This window comes from Festucalex cinctus, chromosome 18, assembly GCF_051991245.1.
Source record: "Festucalex cinctus isolate MCC-2025b chromosome 18, RoL_Fcin_1.0, whole genome shotgun sequence".
Classification (NCBI taxonomy): Eukaryota; Metazoa; Chordata; class Actinopteri; order Syngnathiformes; family Syngnathidae; genus Festucalex; species Festucalex cinctus.
In genome coordinates this window covers 7,043,475-7,060,051 of record NC_135428.1, presented here as the reverse complement: position 1 = coordinate 7,060,051, position 16,577 = coordinate 7,043,475, and the positions used below count along the sequence as shown (strand labels likewise).

General features: G+C 39.7%; 4 protein-coding genes across 11 annotated transcripts in view; 2 read left to right on the top strand and 2 right to left on the bottom strand.

Annotated features, from left to right (window-relative positions):
• The window catches only part of ppm1nb (protein phosphatase, Mg2+/Mn2+ dependent, 1Nb (putative)), a 7,444-nt gene extending 6,936 nt beyond the window's left edge, over window positions 1-508 (top strand). For both annotated transcript variants that reach the window (XM_077504946.1, XM_077504945.1), the window contains exon 6: window positions 1-508. This exon is cut by the window's left edge and continues 495 nt beyond it. The gene's annotated coding sequence lies outside the window, so the exon portion shown is untranslated.
• Window positions 1-3,310, bottom strand: part of rtn2b (reticulon 2b) — an 18,442-nt gene extending 15,132 nt beyond the window's left edge. For both annotated transcript variants that reach the window (XM_077504949.1, XM_077504951.1), the window contains exon 1: window positions 3,025-3,310. The gene's annotated coding sequence lies outside the window, so the exon portion shown is untranslated. The remainder of the gene's footprint in view (window positions 1-3,024) is intronic.
• A 348-nt stretch (window positions 3,311-3,658) lies between these two features.
• Window positions 3,659-15,403, bottom strand: kcnk12l (potassium channel, subfamily K, member 12 like). Of its 4 annotated transcripts, none has more exons than XM_077504330.1 (8): window positions 14,964-15,403; window positions 14,523-14,895; window positions 9,663-9,814; window positions 8,783-8,940; window positions 8,561-8,690; window positions 8,314-8,364; window positions 7,726-8,081; window positions 3,659-6,315 (listed from the first exon to the last, which is right to left on the bottom strand). In XM_077504330.1, exons 5-8 carry the CDS (start codon window positions 8,578-8,580, stop codon window positions 5,306-5,308), a joined length of 1,437 nt encoding a protein of 478 aa, XP_077360456.1. In that variant the 5' UTR covers window positions 8,581-8,690; window positions 8,783-8,940; window positions 9,663-9,814; window positions 14,523-14,895; window positions 14,964-15,403; the 3' UTR covers window positions 3,659-5,305. The 4 variants fall into 4 exon arrangements, with proteins under 4 accessions (XP_077360456.1, XP_077360458.1, XP_077360455.1 ...); XM_077504332.1 differs by lacking the exons at window positions 14,523-14,895; window positions 14,964-15,403 and adding an exon at window positions 13,919-14,057 and having other exon boundaries at window positions 3,659-5,773; window positions 5,849-6,315; XM_077504329.1 differs by lacking the exons at window positions 14,523-14,895; window positions 14,964-15,403 and adding an exon at window positions 13,919-14,057.
• Window positions 9,721-16,519, top strand: ccdc61 (coiled-coil domain containing 61). Of its 3 annotated transcripts, none has more exons than XM_077504327.1 (13): window positions 9,721-9,941; window positions 11,038-11,193; window positions 11,297-11,379; window positions 12,218-12,378; window positions 12,456-12,608; window positions 14,531-14,741; window positions 14,824-14,906; window positions 14,977-15,155; window positions 15,258-15,336; window positions 15,419-15,619; window positions 15,690-15,723; window positions 15,801-15,867; window positions 16,110-16,519. In XM_077504327.1, exons 2-13 carry the CDS (start codon window positions 11,046-11,048, stop codon window positions 16,202-16,204), a joined length of 1,494 nt encoding a protein of 497 aa, XP_077360453.1. In that variant the 5' UTR covers window positions 9,721-9,941; window positions 11,038-11,045; the 3' UTR covers window positions 16,205-16,519. The 3 variants fall into 3 exon arrangements, with proteins under 3 accessions (XP_077360453.1, XP_077360454.1, XP_077360452.1); XM_077504328.1 differs by having other exon boundaries at window positions 10,989-11,193; window positions 14,980-15,155; XM_077504326.1 differs by having other exon boundaries at window positions 10,989-11,193.
• Window positions 16,520-16,577: the final 58 nt, after the last annotated feature.

The following is a 16,577-nucleotide window of genomic DNA, read 5'->3' as shown; positions in this document are numbered from 1 at the left end:
TTGTTGGCAAGGATATAAACTCATCTAATAATGTGAAGGAAAAAAATACATTTCACATTTAATATACTTTGAGGTTTGTATTACTACTTAGGTTAGATGGTTGAATTCAACATATTGTAGTTTTGAAACAAGACATGGGGAGGAAAATTATTTTTGTTTTGTTTTTGCAAGAATTCCTAATGTAATGATCATTAGAACTTTTGAGGAAAAGAAATATCACACAAGGGCAGGGAAAAATATATCCTTTTTTTTTTCTTTTTACTAAGTCCTCAATGAAACCTACACAAAACATAGTCAATATATTGCATGTGAAGTGCAATCCCCCCCTGCATGTTGGAGAACGATGTACTGCCTTATCTTTTCCTTGATCAGGATGGTCAATCATCAGGATGGCTCATTTTACTATTAATGTTGTATTATCTCAGTGAGCAACTTTGTCTATCTAGATATTATATGTTAAGAATGAAATGGTTTTCAACCAAAATAAAGAATATTCGAACTAGTGTGACTACTGACATGTTTTATTACTGTGCAAACTACAAATTTTGATTAAACTTGACACATTAGACTGTGTTTACAAGATAGCGCTCGATGGGTTAAATTTGTTTTGTTTTTGTTTGTTTTTTTGCATAGAGAAAAAGCTCTCCAGCTTTCCTTGACTCGTGTTCTTTCTTTCCTCTACAGCCACAGACAGCACTTAGGAATAAAATATATATATATATATATATATATATATATATATATATATATATATATATATATATATATATATATATGCGCTAGGGCTGCACAATATATCGAAAAAATATCGATATCGTGATATTGGCCCTTGCAATATGCATATCGCAAAGGCATGCAATAAGTTTTATATGGAAATATGGAATTTTATGCTTTTTATATGAATTTGACCAGTCAAATGCTAACTAAAATGTGCATCGCCATTCAATAGTTGAAAATTATCAAGACATAATTACAATTAATTAACTAAGATTACATTAAGGTTGTTTATTTTACCACATGAAAAAAGTTTTTCTTTCATTAGGTAATAAAAATGTAATTTCTTCAGGTACATGTTAAATATCGCAATAATAACGATATCGCTATGTTCAGCAAGTATATCGCATATCGCATGTTTTTCCAATATCGTGCAGCCCTAATATGCGCCTTTGATTGATGTCATACTAAAAAAAAAAAAACAACAAAAAACATCATCTTAAGGCTAGAGATGTGCAAATGATCAGAAAATGAAAATGTTTTATTTTGGCAGTTTATCATTTCTGTACAGTTTAAAAGGCTCCAAATGAGGAACACGTGCAAGCAAGTTGATCTTGTTTTTGTGCCTATGCTCTCTTGTCACGCAAACATATTAGTTGAGGAGCACAGCCCACTTAAATCATCAGCAGTCTAGCGTCAAGTGATCCTTCATGGCTGCTTTCATCTGATTGCTTGTGTATGAGCCAATCACTTCAGGACATCAAACCTATCTTGACTGTGGTATTGCACGCTTTAAATTGCTTTCATGTTTTCACTCCTCAAACCAAAATGTGACCATGTCTAGACTCTATGATGACCATCTGTAATGAATACATAGATCCGCGATTATTTTTATTAAATCAAAGTCATTCAATTCTCAGAATTGGGTTATTCACATGTGCATAGTGATGCAAGGGAGATGTGGATATGTGGTGCTACCTATCGGGGCTGAACAAATGAATTTGGGCGGGGAAAAATACTTAATTTCAGATTATTAAAATATATATATATATATATATATATATATATATATATATATATATATATATATATATATATATATTAGGGATGTCACGATACCAGAAATTTAGTAGTCGATGCCGATAAGACTGAAATTCCACGATTCTCGATGCCATTTCGATACCACGGTAAAAATGGAAAATAAGCAATAAATTCTGTACCTCAACATACACTCCTTTATTAGGAGCGAACAACAAACAATGATAGTGTGTGCTTAAACAGAACAATTGGCATGTAGCTTTAAAGCATTGAATTAAAATACTGTGCATTAATGTATTAAACAATAGAGTGAACAATAAAATAAAAATACTGTGCATGTACTAGCTAAGTACAGTAATAGCACAAATAATGTATAAAGCTTACAACAATCTCCTCTGCCATAGTATTCAGAAGCCATTTGAAATTAGAGAGAGTCCTTAAATGACATAAGGGGTACAAGTGTCTACAAAATAATAATAATAATAATAATAATAATAATAATAATAATAATAATAACAATACTCAAAATAAGAACAAATATTAAACAAAGGTGTGTTTCTGTAAGAGGTGTTCATTTATGGAATCGTTTTGGTAATGACTTGAAAAGATGCAAGTCAATTGTTGAGTTTAAAAAAATGTTTAAAAGTAAAGTTCAAGAGCATTATTCTAATGAAAGTGTAATGAAAATTGTATATGTGAGTATGAGGATGTATTATTATTATTAAATAAGTTAAAAGATACAAAGAATAAGGAGTAGGACGAGATAAGTTTTTAACTTCTTCCTACTCCCTTTGGACATGTAAACCATCACAAATAATTGCTATGAGTTTCTTCTTTAAATTATTATTTGCTACTTGTTCATGTTATGTTCATATATTCAATAAATAAAACAAACAAACAATAAGTACTAAACACTAAAATACTGTAAAATGAAAAATGCATCACAGAGCATGTAGCATTAAAAAATAAAAATCTCATACTGTGCTTATTTACCAACCAGTTTCCCCGCGTAGCCTCACACACACAAACAAACAAACAAAATAACGAATAACGTTTGATATATTATTTGAGGGTTGTTTAATGTTACTTTAGGTGATTCAGTAAATTAGCTTCCCGGCAACTTTACCTAACTTTATTATGCGGGACAGACGAGGCTGAACATAACGCTAACGTCACTTCGCAAAACAGCTCATTGAGTGTGGGGTCATCATACTAACGTTATTAGTTTAGATATGGACAACAATGATAACACGGGAATTCAAATGCACTTGCCTTGAATTCTTGGTTACAAGTCTGGATGTCCATGTTTCGCTAAGTTGGATGTGTTCCCCTTTCGTCTGGAAACTGTTACGGCATCTCAGTCCCTGCGCATCAACCTCAAATCCAAAGTACTTCTTTGCGACTTTAGTGTTTTTAACTTCTCAACTAATTGCGGGGCCGCTGCAGTTGAAGACGACGCAGATGTGCGGGCTACTGTCATGTTTCACCCATGTTACTCTACTTCCTTGTTATTGTAGGTTACTCTACTTCCTTGTTATTGTCGAAGCGGGAGGGTAGTCACGTGACGTGGGATGACGTCACGTGGGTTGCCAGGTAAGCGCCTATATTCACCCAGTTTACGTAAGCTTGTGTGAGTGAGTGCGTGTGGGATTAAAATAATAATAATAATAAAAATAAATAAACACCCCCAAAACAACACAAAAGACGCGGCCAGATATGCCGCCTCGATACCAATCGGTACTTCGGGTATTGTAGAAAAGGCAGTACCGTCACATTTTCAGAATCATATATTGATGGAGTGAACAAATAAAAGACTGCAAGTCAGTGTTTACTGTTTAGTATGTTAACAATGTTATTTCAAGTACATAAATAAACTCTTTCATATTAATTTGCCTTATTTTAGCATAGCTCTAACCTATAAGACCAAAACATAATAAATCTGATAGTTTATTGAAAAGCAGAATAATTTATTGCTCGTTTTTTACATGAGGACAAACTAGACACATATTAAATCACAATATTAAACGGAAAAACATCGCAACTACATTATTTTTCAAAAATAGTTCAGTCGTAGGGGAGACCGGGGCTAGTTGTATCACTTGTTAAACTTTTATATATTTCTTGGAATCAATACATCATAGATAAACACATTGTATACCAGATGAAAGACCTTTTTGCATTCATGTTATTTTCATATTTTGTGTCAGTGCATCAAATAGAGGGAGTGAACATGTGACATGTTGAAAGTTATCACACTATCTGGGGTAAGGTGTCACATTGGATTTTGCAACTAACAACACAAGGACAAAATTATCCTTATTCTCCTGTTTTGTTTGTTTGTTTCTACAGCCAGAGAAATTGTTTAACATTGATCTTAACATTTTTATAGTCATTGAGCAAACTTTAACATCAAATATTATGAAATCAATTAAAGTGCTTAGGAACTGTTGGCATGTAGGTCAAAACTCTCAGCCTCAAATGTCTGTTTTGCTTCCCTTAAACTGAAAATGTAAGCTTTAATTGAATTTTTAAAAATAAAGCATTTCGGTAAATGGATGGATGGTTCATTAGGAAACTTAAACCAGTCCTGATGAGCATACTGTAGTTCCAACAACTGGAAAACCCATTTTTAAACAATGAAACTGTCATGACTCGGGTCATGCAGGAGTAATGTTTGGGTCTTGTCTCATGTCGGGGGTCACGCCTGGGTTAAGTTTGAGTTGAGTTCATGACCTGTTAAGTTTGCGGTCAAGTGTCCATCATCTAGTTTCAACTAGCTTTAGGCTATGTGATGTCAAGAATCTTTAATCGCGTTACTGGGTCAACAGCCAATCAGATAATTCCATGTCAGTACTGGTACCCACATGTCTAGCCTCAACCATTGAGATCGATTCACTGTGTATATAAACTGTCTGAGAAATGTGTGTGTTTGCCGGATTATTGCTCTCTGTTCCTCTGTGCTTCTCCGCAGCCCAAGGGGGCTTGGCGTCTCGTGATTCTCGATGCATTCTCATTGTTTTAGTTTAGTCAAGTTATGTGAAGAAATAGTTAAAACAAAACCAAGTAAATTAAACTCCTCACTCTTCACACTCATCATCTGAAGAACAATTCTGCCATACGTAAACAGAGTTGCCAGAGGTGCATTTTTAAATGGCCCATTCTTTGCATATGTGACAACAAACCCCCAAATGACTGAGACAAGTTGCCCCAAACTACCATGTTGGCTAATACTTGCTCCAGTTCAAAGTTATCTTAAAAAAAGAGCAGTGACTGAGGCATGACAAGATGCCTGAATCTCTCCTGTAACGAGTCCACATGATTTGCTGCGAGAGTTTGTCTATGTAGGACGCCTGTTTCAAAATATATGAAGGTGAAAAATTTTACTTTAGGTTAATCAAAACAGACTGGCTAGTCTCTTCTCAGACAGTACACAACCCATGAACATTTATACGAAGAAAACTCGTATTCCACTTTTTCGTTGCGCCCTCTGGTGGAAGAGAAAATTGCAACGTGACAACTTTACCCGTGCTACAACTAGCCCCGGTCACCCCTACTACCTATCCACACTGGTTTCCTGGAGACGGTTATTCATAATGGCCAACGCTCCCACTCCTTCCGAAAATCCATTCTGGTGACCGTAACTCTGCCGCGGCCCCTGGTGTGCAGTTTCACTCAGTTGCTTCTGCAGCAGCGCCAAAGACACCTTATTGGACACCATAAACTCATTGACAGAGATCATTTCTCCCGACAGCCGACGGCCGACGTACACCCCGTCCGTGAGCGCGCCGCCGTCCGTCTCGCTGTCAAACACGGTCTCCACCGAGCCGTCTGCGTAACGTTGCCTTCCTGCGGGACAGTGCGACGGGAGCGGCTGGACCGCGTTGCGCTTCAATCGCTTTTGTCGAAGGTGGGCCGGCGGTTGCCTCCGGTTGTCCTTTCTGCCTTGTAGGCAGGGGCAGCAGAGCCACCAGCATCCGGTTGCGGAACAAGAGCAGGCCCGACGGTACCCTGGACACACCAACTTTTCCAAAATCCAGTTGAGAGTTTGTTTGATGATAATGGAAATGACGTTAAAGAGTGAGTAAATACAACATACTCCCATGAGGATGAAAAGGCAATTCCCCAGCCGGTAGGCCTCCTGGGAGTCATAGTGCTGCCTCTGGCTGCTCACCAGGTCCCCAAAACCGATGGTGCTGAAGGCCACAAAGCAAAAATAAAGCGACTCCACGTAGCTCCAGTTCTCCATGGAGCAGTATAAAGCAGAAGCGCTGCACGCGATCACTACGGAAGCCAGTCCGAGAATCAACATCACATAATAGACGGAAGGCTTCCAGCCTTCGAGGCTGTCCTCCTCCCCGGACGGCTCCTGCCTACTGGACGCGTCGCCAACTCCGCCGCACTTAAGGCGACGTTCGTGACACCAGCGCATGATGTAGGCCAGCATCGTGATGATCCTCTCCAAGAAGAGGTTGAAGAAGAGGATGGTCGCAGCGCAGCCGATCAGACCATAAAAGATTAAGAAGATCTTTCCAGGTACGCTCGCTGGCGTGGTCATACCAAACCCTAGAGATAAAAATATTTTGAAGTAAGAGATGATGGTTACCTGAGATTAGGAATTCCACCATTACATTTGCTCTTAAAGAGGAAATACTTTTTTTTTTTAAGTCTAAAAATGGCATTCTGATTAACATTGAATATGAATTCAGCAGCAATGTCCACCAGTTTTTAATCAATCTCAGGCCATTTTGCCACTGGCGGTTGCATGAAAATGACATCACAGTTGCTCAGGGTTCAAGTAACGACCAATCACAGCTCACCTGTTATTGGAAGCTGAGCCGTGATTGGTTGTTACCTGAGTTCTGAGCTATTGTGTCATTTTCACTAGATAGAATTAACTAGCAAAATGGCCGCCTCCGAGATGGATAAAAATGGTTCGATTACTGCTTAATTCATATTCTACAAAAGCAATATTAATTAGAATGTCTTGTTTTGACTAGTGAAGGTGCAAAGAACATATTGTAAAAAAAATATTTGGGGTTGACCTCCCTTATAACTTCCGCCGTCAATGACATCTCGCAAGGTGTTAGCATACCTCAAGTTAAAAGGATCAAATGTGTTTTTTCTTTGGACTTTGGTGGCATTTTTGTGACCGGCTTCAACTAAGGATGTTTCCTTTACAAATGTTGCTATTAGATCCAGATGTTCAAATATCCATTGCTTCTAAAAACCCACAACTATTGATGCCAACTATTAGCATGTCAATGGAGTTTTGCAATATACTGGTATGTTAGCATGAAGCTAGCTGGGGCTACATAGTTTGTTTGTTTTTAAAATACACATGTACATATCTTTGTTTGAAAATACATAGATGAATTGGATAAATAAAAAAAAATGACCCAAATTTGGACTATATATTATTTTATGATCATCAACCACTTGTGGAAGATTATATTTGACTGAATTGTAAGAATGTATTTTGTCACTTCTATGTGAAAAACACTTGTGTCCATTTCTCTCTCTCTCTCTCTCTCTCTCTCTCTCTCTCTCTCTCTCTCTCTCTCTCTCTCTCTCTCTCTCTCTCTCTCTCTCTCTCTCTCTCTCTCTCTCTCTCTCTCTCTCTCTCTCTCTCTCTCTCTCTCTCTCTCTCTCTCTCTCAAACATTTGTGTATGCAGACATCCCAAAAGAGTAAAAAAAATAAAATAAAAAAAATAAAAATAAATGGACATAAGTGTTTTTCACATAGCAGTGACGATTTACTACAAGTAGTATCTTTGTTTATCTATCTGTGCTATTGTGTGACAGGCAGAAAAAAAGGAATGATTTTCCATTGCTATTCATAGAACAGAATAATAGCATTGTGTTCAACTTAACAGACCCATATTTCGCTCTCAGTTCAATATGAACTCACAACAGTAACAGGAAAATGGATTCACACTGAATTCCCTGCAAACAAACTCTTTAAAAAAACTTACCAATAGTGGAGATCACCGTACCAACAAAATAAAACGCTCCAGAAAAGTCCCAGCGTGGCCTCAACGCATCCATTCGTATCCCGGCTCCATTGGCCACCTCGTACTGCCGCAGCAGGGTGTGCAGGTCTTTCGGGTGGACGTTGTACCACCGGGTGAAGTTATCCAGCTGCTGCCTCCACAGGCGGCGGGCACGGAGCTCAAAGGGGTGCTCCAGGGCGGAGAAGATGGCGGCCCCGCACAGTAGGTAAAGAAGAATGAGGACAGCGAGGAGGAAAAAACGAGCGTTGTCTTGGTTGATGGGCGCTTTGGAGCTGCAGCCAGCAGACTTCCTCTGAGCCATGACCGCACCAAAGTAGCTGCAAACAACACACATGAATATATTGTATACTGCAACTACACACTTAGAATATTTTTGCGTATGTGAATAAAACTACGTTATAAAATACCATCTGTATCAAACAGTCAAACACGTCATATTAGCATATCACAAACCTAAGTTAAATTGTAAATATTATAGGTATATTCAGGAATGGATTTTACAATTTTTATAAACTCCTAAATCCTGTTTACAAATAAAATGAGACATACCTGGACGGGTCGAGAGCAGAGTTCCTCTTCCTCAACACGTCTGCTGTGCATCTGTTGAATGATGACCAACGAGAGGAAGCCACTTAAGTTTTTTTTTTAGTGTGTGCGCAGCACAGACTCAATGATGCTTCATCCATCTCACGCTGACATCATTTTTTTTCCCGCCCAGCCATCTGTTTTCAAGCCCACCTTCTTTGGTCATGTACCATATAGGCTACACAGAAATTCTAAAAAATATTGGTCTTACTCCATAATAGCGATGAGCATCTAGCACTCATGGAAGATGGTCACAATCTCCATTCTCGATCATCAAAAGTGTTTGAAGGGGTTTAGGTCAGGGCTTTTATGTTCTTCACCGCCAAGTATTATTCATGGACCTACAGAAAAGAACCATTACTCAAACAAGAAATGTGTCCCAAGACTTTTGTCTGTATAAAATACAGCTTGGGTGCACTTCTGTTTATGGAACCTGTGATGGCTTTTTGTTGTTGCTGCAGACTGTGTGGGAGGTGTTTGTAGTCAGGCCTTTCCTTTAATCTTGAATGGAAGTGCAGCTAAGGGCAAGGCTTCCTTCAGTCGACCCTCTTATGGCTGAGTGGCAGATGGAGGCAGGTGCGGACCTCATGCCTGTCAGACAGAATACTGCAATCTCTCAAATTATGATCCAGTCATGATCATGAGAGTCATCAATTGATTTCAATTACAATTGATGAGAAATAATTTTACCTTTGCCCAGTTTATTTATTTAAGAAGCAGTTCCCCAATTTGCAATGCAAAGAGAATAATAAAAATAAATGCATGTCCAAAATCTTGTAATCGCTGCTGTGACATGATGCTTGAGATTCTGAATGAGAAATCCTGTGACAACCAACCACAGATACTTGACTGCATCTCAAACGCCACACTGCAACGACTTCAGATTTCTCCTAGGTTTAAAATCTCTATGGAAACAGGTCCTTCACGTAGACTGCACAGCAACGTGCAAAAGACAAGTGCTGACCTTGACCAGCAGCTGCAATCCTTCAGCAAACATTTATCTATTTTATATAGTGCTTTTCCTCATTATTAGTGCTACTGTATTATTGTTTTTGTTAATTGGCTCAGAACAAATTGAAATATTTCTTTTTACTTCGTAAAAAAATCCTCATATTTGCTCTGCATATCATTCGGCATTCACTGTACTTTTACGACTGTAATCAACCATCAACGCAAAAAAAAAAAAAAGCATAACAAATTTTGCGTAAAATAATTGTCTTAAGTTTGACAAAATTAGTGTGAATCTAGAGTAATTTATGTTACTGTTTTGATTTTGTTTGCGTCTTTACAGGCGTTGACAGGCAAATCTTTACCTGTAGATGGCAGCGACGAGCCGCGGACGCCAAAATGAAGCAGAAGAAGCCGCATCCCAGCAAATGAAACAGAAGAAGAAGAATTGAACGTTTCCCGGTAGTTGAAGCGCCTCGAGTCCTGCCTTGAGGTGTCTCACAATTTTGTTTTGGACCTGGAATAAAGTAGCAAGAAAGCGGATTTAAGTGCCGCTTAATGGCTTTGCCCAGTCAACACAACGTAATGTTTTCCCAATATTAGCAATTTTCTGGCGATTTCAAGACTCATCGCTGGAAGCAAAGGTAAGCGTTTTGCACTGTCTTCTGCAAATGAGATGACAATATCACTGCAAATATGCACAGGAGGCTTGCCTTGTTGTTATCGCTATGAACGTTCTAGCTAGCTAAAGCTAACGATGGTGAGATGTCACAGCGAAGATGGTCGACCTGGTCAATCCAAAAGAGACCCGCCTTGATTTGCCCAGTGACCGATTCCAAAATGGAACAACGGTGCATCAGCAATCAAGTTGTACAAATACACTTGCATACGATTTGCGTGCATGTTAACTCCGATAAAAGATTAACAGTGTCACTGATTTCCTCCTCTTTCATTGTGAGAGAAAGTGATGACAAGCGCCATGGGAATTGCGTGTTTGTTCTAACCAAATTAGAAGACATTCAGACTTCGCAGTCCAAAATAAGATGTGGTTGCTGTTGTTTTAGGCAAAAAGGACTACTTCCCCTGATACCAATTGATTTAATTGCAACTTTTCTCACTAAAAGAAGTGTCGATTCGACGCGCGTTTGTATGACTCATTAGCGCCCTTAGAGGCGAGTTGTGGTAAAAGCAGCATCGCGTGCCCTCCAGCTGCTCAACTACATCAGCGTTTCCCAACCTTTATTTAGCCAAGGCCCATAATTTTACATAATATAAAAATCTAACGGCACACACAAATACTAGATTGCAAATAGAAATAAGAAGGGAAACAAATTGATTTATTGTGAGGAAGAGATGAATATGAACACCACTGCCAGATTGTGGTCAGTCATCTCGTGACAGGTGCTAATATTTTAGGACACTTGGGGGCACTAGTACTACTGACTGGGTTGTGGTGAAGGCAGCGGTTTAATGATGATAATAACAATTAATAATAAATAACAATTAATAATAATTAAGATACGAACCAGAGATTCCAGTATTTTTATTTTATTTTTTTTACTCTATTTGGTTTATTTTTCACCGCAAGGCACTAATTTATTGACTTTCCAATTGCAGTCACTTTTATTTCAAGAATATAAATGTAATTATCCATTGACACTGTAGACTGATTCACACTATTTCTTTATCAGTATTTGCAGCATATCCTGGACACACTGAATTGGTTGTTCCCTGACCCAGACTGAGAAATGGAGGAGAGCTCGGAGGTGATGGAGAACATCGTGTTCCGAGGATCTGAATTTGCCGTGAAGGTCGAAGTGGATAAGGGCGTGCTGCTGGTGGAAATCTCCGATTCAAAGACCGCAGATCAGTGGAAGGCAGAATTTGATCCAGCCTGTAAGTTTGTCAGTTATCATTCAAAGATGGCATCTGAACCTTGAAGCCACATTCCTCATGTTGCATTCCTCCTGATTTATTTTTTTGTTTTCTTTTTTTTCAGACATCGAAGACCTCACGCGGAAAACCGGCAACTTCAAACAGTTCCCCATTTTTTGTAGCATGTTGGAGTCTGCGGTGAGAAAGGTACGTGCGCAAACGAAGCGCAATGTTGTAGATAGGGATGTAATGATAAGGGCAATATCGTGATATTAAAACTGCCACAATGTCGTCGTCGTCATGTTCACAATATTTAAAGGGAACACGTCTGTTTAAAAAGTCAGGTTGATTTCCATTTGTGCAGTTTTAGTACCCTCTGGTGGCTAGTTTATTAGTGCGATTTAATTTTCATTGTTCATTGGATGTTTTGGCCCTTCTATGTTTAAAATCTGTGCTAATTGTAAGATGAAGGGGGACCTAATTTGCTTGTTGAAGCGAGTCAATATGTGGAGGAACTCAATGTGTGCATGCATTAACAAGTAAGCACCTCAATATTGTTATTAGAGAATGTCGGTGGTTTATATGCATTGCTGTTATGTACAAAAGCACAGCTTTTTTTTTATTTTGATCTCTTTTTTTTGTTGTTGTTTTTACAATATTGTGACCTTTTTTTAAATATCGCCAAACACACACACACACACACACAATATCGTGATAATTATCGTATCGTGATATTTGGATATCGTTACATCCCTAGTTGTAGGTGGCTGGCGTAGAAGGATGCGAGCGGACAGGAAGACGCTTCGGGCTGTGTGAGCTGGAGCGGACAAGCGTTCGTTTTGCTTTCCACTGGAGCGCAAAATGTGAAAATTCCCGTTGCTATCTTGTCCCATCTCTCCAGGCCGGGAGGTCAAAGGGGAGACGGGAAAGTAAATGAAGGAATTTTGGGTGCATTTCAGTTGTCAGCCTCAACTGGAATGACATGTATTATTACACACATACATGATTGGGTTAACAATTGTGTGTTTTTTTTTCTTTTCTGCAGACAAGTGATTCAGTCACACTAGACTTGTTGACCTACGCGGACCTCGAGCTTCTACGGAACAGGAAAGCGGGAGTGGTCGGTCGCCCTCGGGGCCACCCGCAGTCGTCCGCGCTCACCGCCAAACGTTACCTTATTCTCATCTACACTGTGGAGTTTGACAGGTTTGTGCGCGCCCTTTGCTCATCCGTTTCCCTCCGTATCGTCTGCACCGCTGACACGTGTCCCACCCCGTCCGTAGGATACACTACCCTTTACCGCTGCCGTACATCGGCAAGCCGGACCCGGCCGCCTTGCAGAAGGAAATCAGGGCCCTTCGGGCGGAGCTAAGCTCGCTCGCCTCTCAGGGAGTCGGCAAGTCGGCGGAGCTTGAGATCCAGCGCTTGCGAGCTGAGTAAGTCAGAACGCTCTTTGTCGTGGTCATTTGAAAATAAACACAATTACCATATTTTTTGGTCACCATATTATTAGGCGCAATAACAATGAATGAGTCTATTTTAAAATATTTTCATACATAAGGTGCCCCGTGTTATAAGTAGTGATAGACCGATATTTTTTCAGAGCCGATGCCGATACCGATTATTAGTCGTCAAGGAGGCCGATAACCGATATTTCAAACCAATATTCATTTGCAGTAAAAGAGAAAATAATAGTAAAAAAAAAAAAAAAAATTAATTTTAAACATATAAAGAATAGACAGCTTTGTTTAATAAAATTTTTTAACAGAAATTGTAGGGAACTTCCAGGGTCATCAGCATATGTTAAGCTAAATTCAAAACTAAGCAAGTAAATAAATACATAGTTTTCTACTGTAAATAAATAATGTTTTCAAAAATTTCAAAATAATTTCAATTTTTTTAATTATTATTATTTTTATAAATTAAAAGGTGTTGGGACTTCCCAGTGTTTGCAGTTAATAAATAAATAAATAAATAATTATTTTCTACTCTAAATAAAGTTTTCGAAATTTTCAACATAATTTCTAAATGTATTTTTTTTTTTAATATTTCTTTTAATATAAATTAAAGTGTTGGGACTTCCCAGTGTTTGCAGTGACTAAATAAATAAATAGTTTTCTACTGTAAATAGTTATCCTAAATTTCAATGTAATTTCTAAACTTATGTATTTTTTAAATTAAAAAGTGTTAGGGCTTCCCAGTGTCAGCAGTGATAAATGTATGCAAAATTAAATGTATCTAATTTGGGGTTTTCGTCAGGGTTCAAAAGATCTTCGCAGACAGTGAAAAGCTGTCTGAATATGTTTGAAATACGTTTGTGTCTTTGCAACAAGTAAAAAGCGCCTGTTAACATCTTACAAATCCCGATGAAAACACAAAATTTGCTACGTTCGCAAGCATTCACTGCTCGGTGAGATTCCAGCTTTATCGGCCTTCAGATTCGTAAAAAAGGCTGATGCCGATATTTGTCAACATGCCAAATATCTGCACCAATAATCGGCCTGGCCAAGAATCGGTCTATCCCTAGTTATAAGGCACATTATTTTTGTTTAAACATTGTTATGATAGATTTAGCACTATTATGCTAGGCTATATCTTTATGTTCACTGTACAACATGGGGGTTGCTTTGAGAAAAAAAAAAGTTTGAACATTGCTAATGAATCTAGTGATCAGTGTTTTGTTATTACTTTGGCTAAAGCTAAATGCTATCCTGGTTGACAGTTGTAAACAAATCAAAGCGCTCACCATTATCCAAACGTTTTTGCTCAGTCCCGACAGCTATCGGAAGCTAGCTCTGTTGTTTACCTTGCCCTGGTCCATTCTCAGACTGTAACATTGGAAATATGTCGCCAGAAAAGCTCAGCTTGCGTTGGGCCTAACCGGCGACCGCAGCATTAGGCTAGTAGGACTACATTTCCCATGATTCCTAGACATGGAAACAGGAAGTAATTCTAGTTCCAGCATAATGAAAGCAAACGCCGGATAGTGAATAGATGTGAATGAAAATGAGGTGGTGTTCATAATAGACAGGGCACTGTTCATTTTTGAGAAAATTAAAGGATTTTAAGTGCACCTGTCCCAAAAATATACTTCACTTATTTAGCCCATTATAGCAATAAAAGTTAATATTTTGTCAGTAATTAATTTGATACTTTCATTATTTTTCACATACAATTAATACCTTTTAAAAACACATTTTGCAACTTGCTGTTGACTGAAAATGACATCACAAGGGCTCAGGTAACCAATCACAGCTCACCTGTTTTCTAGTTTCGGTCGTGTGACTTTCACAAGGTGTCGACCGGAATTGATGCGCATGAGCCAATGTGACGCTGGCGAATATTTTTACCTCCCAAGGCTGGCTCTGATGAAAGAGGAGAAAGAAGCCATCGCCAAGGTCCTGGAGCGACTGCAGCTCGGAGGAAGCGTTGCCGCACCCGGCGGACCTCAAGACTGGCGGAGTCGGGACGTGGTGAGGACTTTGGAGGAGCAGCTGCTCAAGGAGAGGGCCAAGAGTCAGCGCTCGGCCAGCAAACGATGCCAGGAGCAGCGACTCCTGATGGAGCAGGTGGGAACGCTGGTGCCCGCCGTTTGAGTCAACTTTTTTTTTTTTGCCGCGCTTTTAAAGTTTTCTCCCCTCGTCTTTCAAGCTGGATGAGCTGAGGGCCTCAGAGTGCACGCTCCGCCTTCATGTCAAGAGTCTGACCAATGAGCTGGCGTTGCTACGCAGAAGGTTAGAGACCAAAAGTAACACATTTGCTACTGGTTCACTCACGCGTATAAATCTCACCTTGCATCTGAAGCAGAGGGACGCCCGCATCCGCGTGCGGGGAAATCTATCGTTCGCACAACCCTGTCAGGGGTCGCTCAGGATCCAGAGAACGGCGAGGCGACAGAGTGCAAAGGTCAACGGAAAGAGGGAGGAGAGCGGACTCGACGGGGACGCGCGCCGCCGTGCGAAGGCCGTCACCTTCTCCCACCGGTGTGAACTTCAAACTCTAAAACAATAAATAGTGAGAGCGGAATGAAAACATGCCTTTTGTGATCAAATGAGGGTTAATGGTAAATATTGACTTATTTTGAGGTTCCCGAGCAGCTCGCTTTGACCCAACTGCTTACATCCAGGACAAACAGCGCCGGCTAAGAGAATCTGAGCTCAAAAAGTACGTCTCACTTCAAAATCTGCAATTTTCATCAACTTTGAAAAAATTCTTATGAGCCTTACCTGTCTCTCATGCGTGCCAGACAGTTAAAGGTGCGGCGAGACTTAATGATTTCGCCATCACTGCTGCACGAACGAGGGCGCTCCCGCTCCAGAGAGGCGTATCCCCAGTTGAGTCGCACCGGCAGCCGAGGGAGGAGTTTGTCCATAGAGCGGCAAGGGAGCAGGAACTCCTCTGAGAGCTCATTAGTGGACATGGAGGAAATGACCAAAGCGTTGCTCAGGTGAACTTCCTCAACGTGCTTTGTTGACATCACATGCGCTCATCTAATGTGCGTTACGCTACTTTTACAGAGGACGGAAACAGACGTTTAATGGCCCCAGTGCGGTGAGTGAGGTGTCATTTATATCACTTCATGATCATTGGTGGTGTTAAACCTCTTGAATGTGTAATTGTTTTTACAGTCCAGAGGAAGCCTGATTGCTCGGAAGCCGATAAGCAGCACTCCAACATACAGGATGAAGGACAAAGGTAATTTCTGTTATTTTTCAATTGGATCAAACCAATCTAACTCCAAGATATTGACAAAATTCAGAAATTCTTCCTAATATAACATTCCACGTATTGTCCACATAGCACGTTTTACATATTCAGCTCTTCAGCATTCATGTGCACTTTCTCCCAAATTTGCATTTTCTAGTTTAATATTTCCAGTGTTTATAATAATGAGTGTGCATGTATTTCTCCTGTCACGCTGCAACTGCACTCCTCAGAGAGCGCCATAGACACAGGCGCGGAGCTGTCGGAGATCGACGCCAGGCTTCAGGCCCTGCAGGAGTACATGAGGGACTTGGACACGGGACATTGACAGATGGTGCAGCTTGCAGCCCAACAAAGCTCAACCGAACAGCGTTTGCATCTCCGGGCGCCATTTTGTTTCGTTTCCCTCTGCATGGACCAGAAGCGTTTCAGACTGTTTATGTTCAGGACCTCAAATTTCAGGAAATGAAAGCAATCACTGTGAAAGTCTCCAGACGGTTTTTACACGAGTGTTTTCACTTTTCAGTTATATTTTTTTATTAACTTAATATAAATGTGGATATAATCCAAACAAGTGGTGTTCACTAAATATGTGGCAGTGCTGATTACTGTGGCAAATACAGATACAGTTCAACTATTGCAATTTAGCCTATTTTCAGTGCTCGGGCCAAAGCAACAAAAGTACTACTTTGCTGTCTATC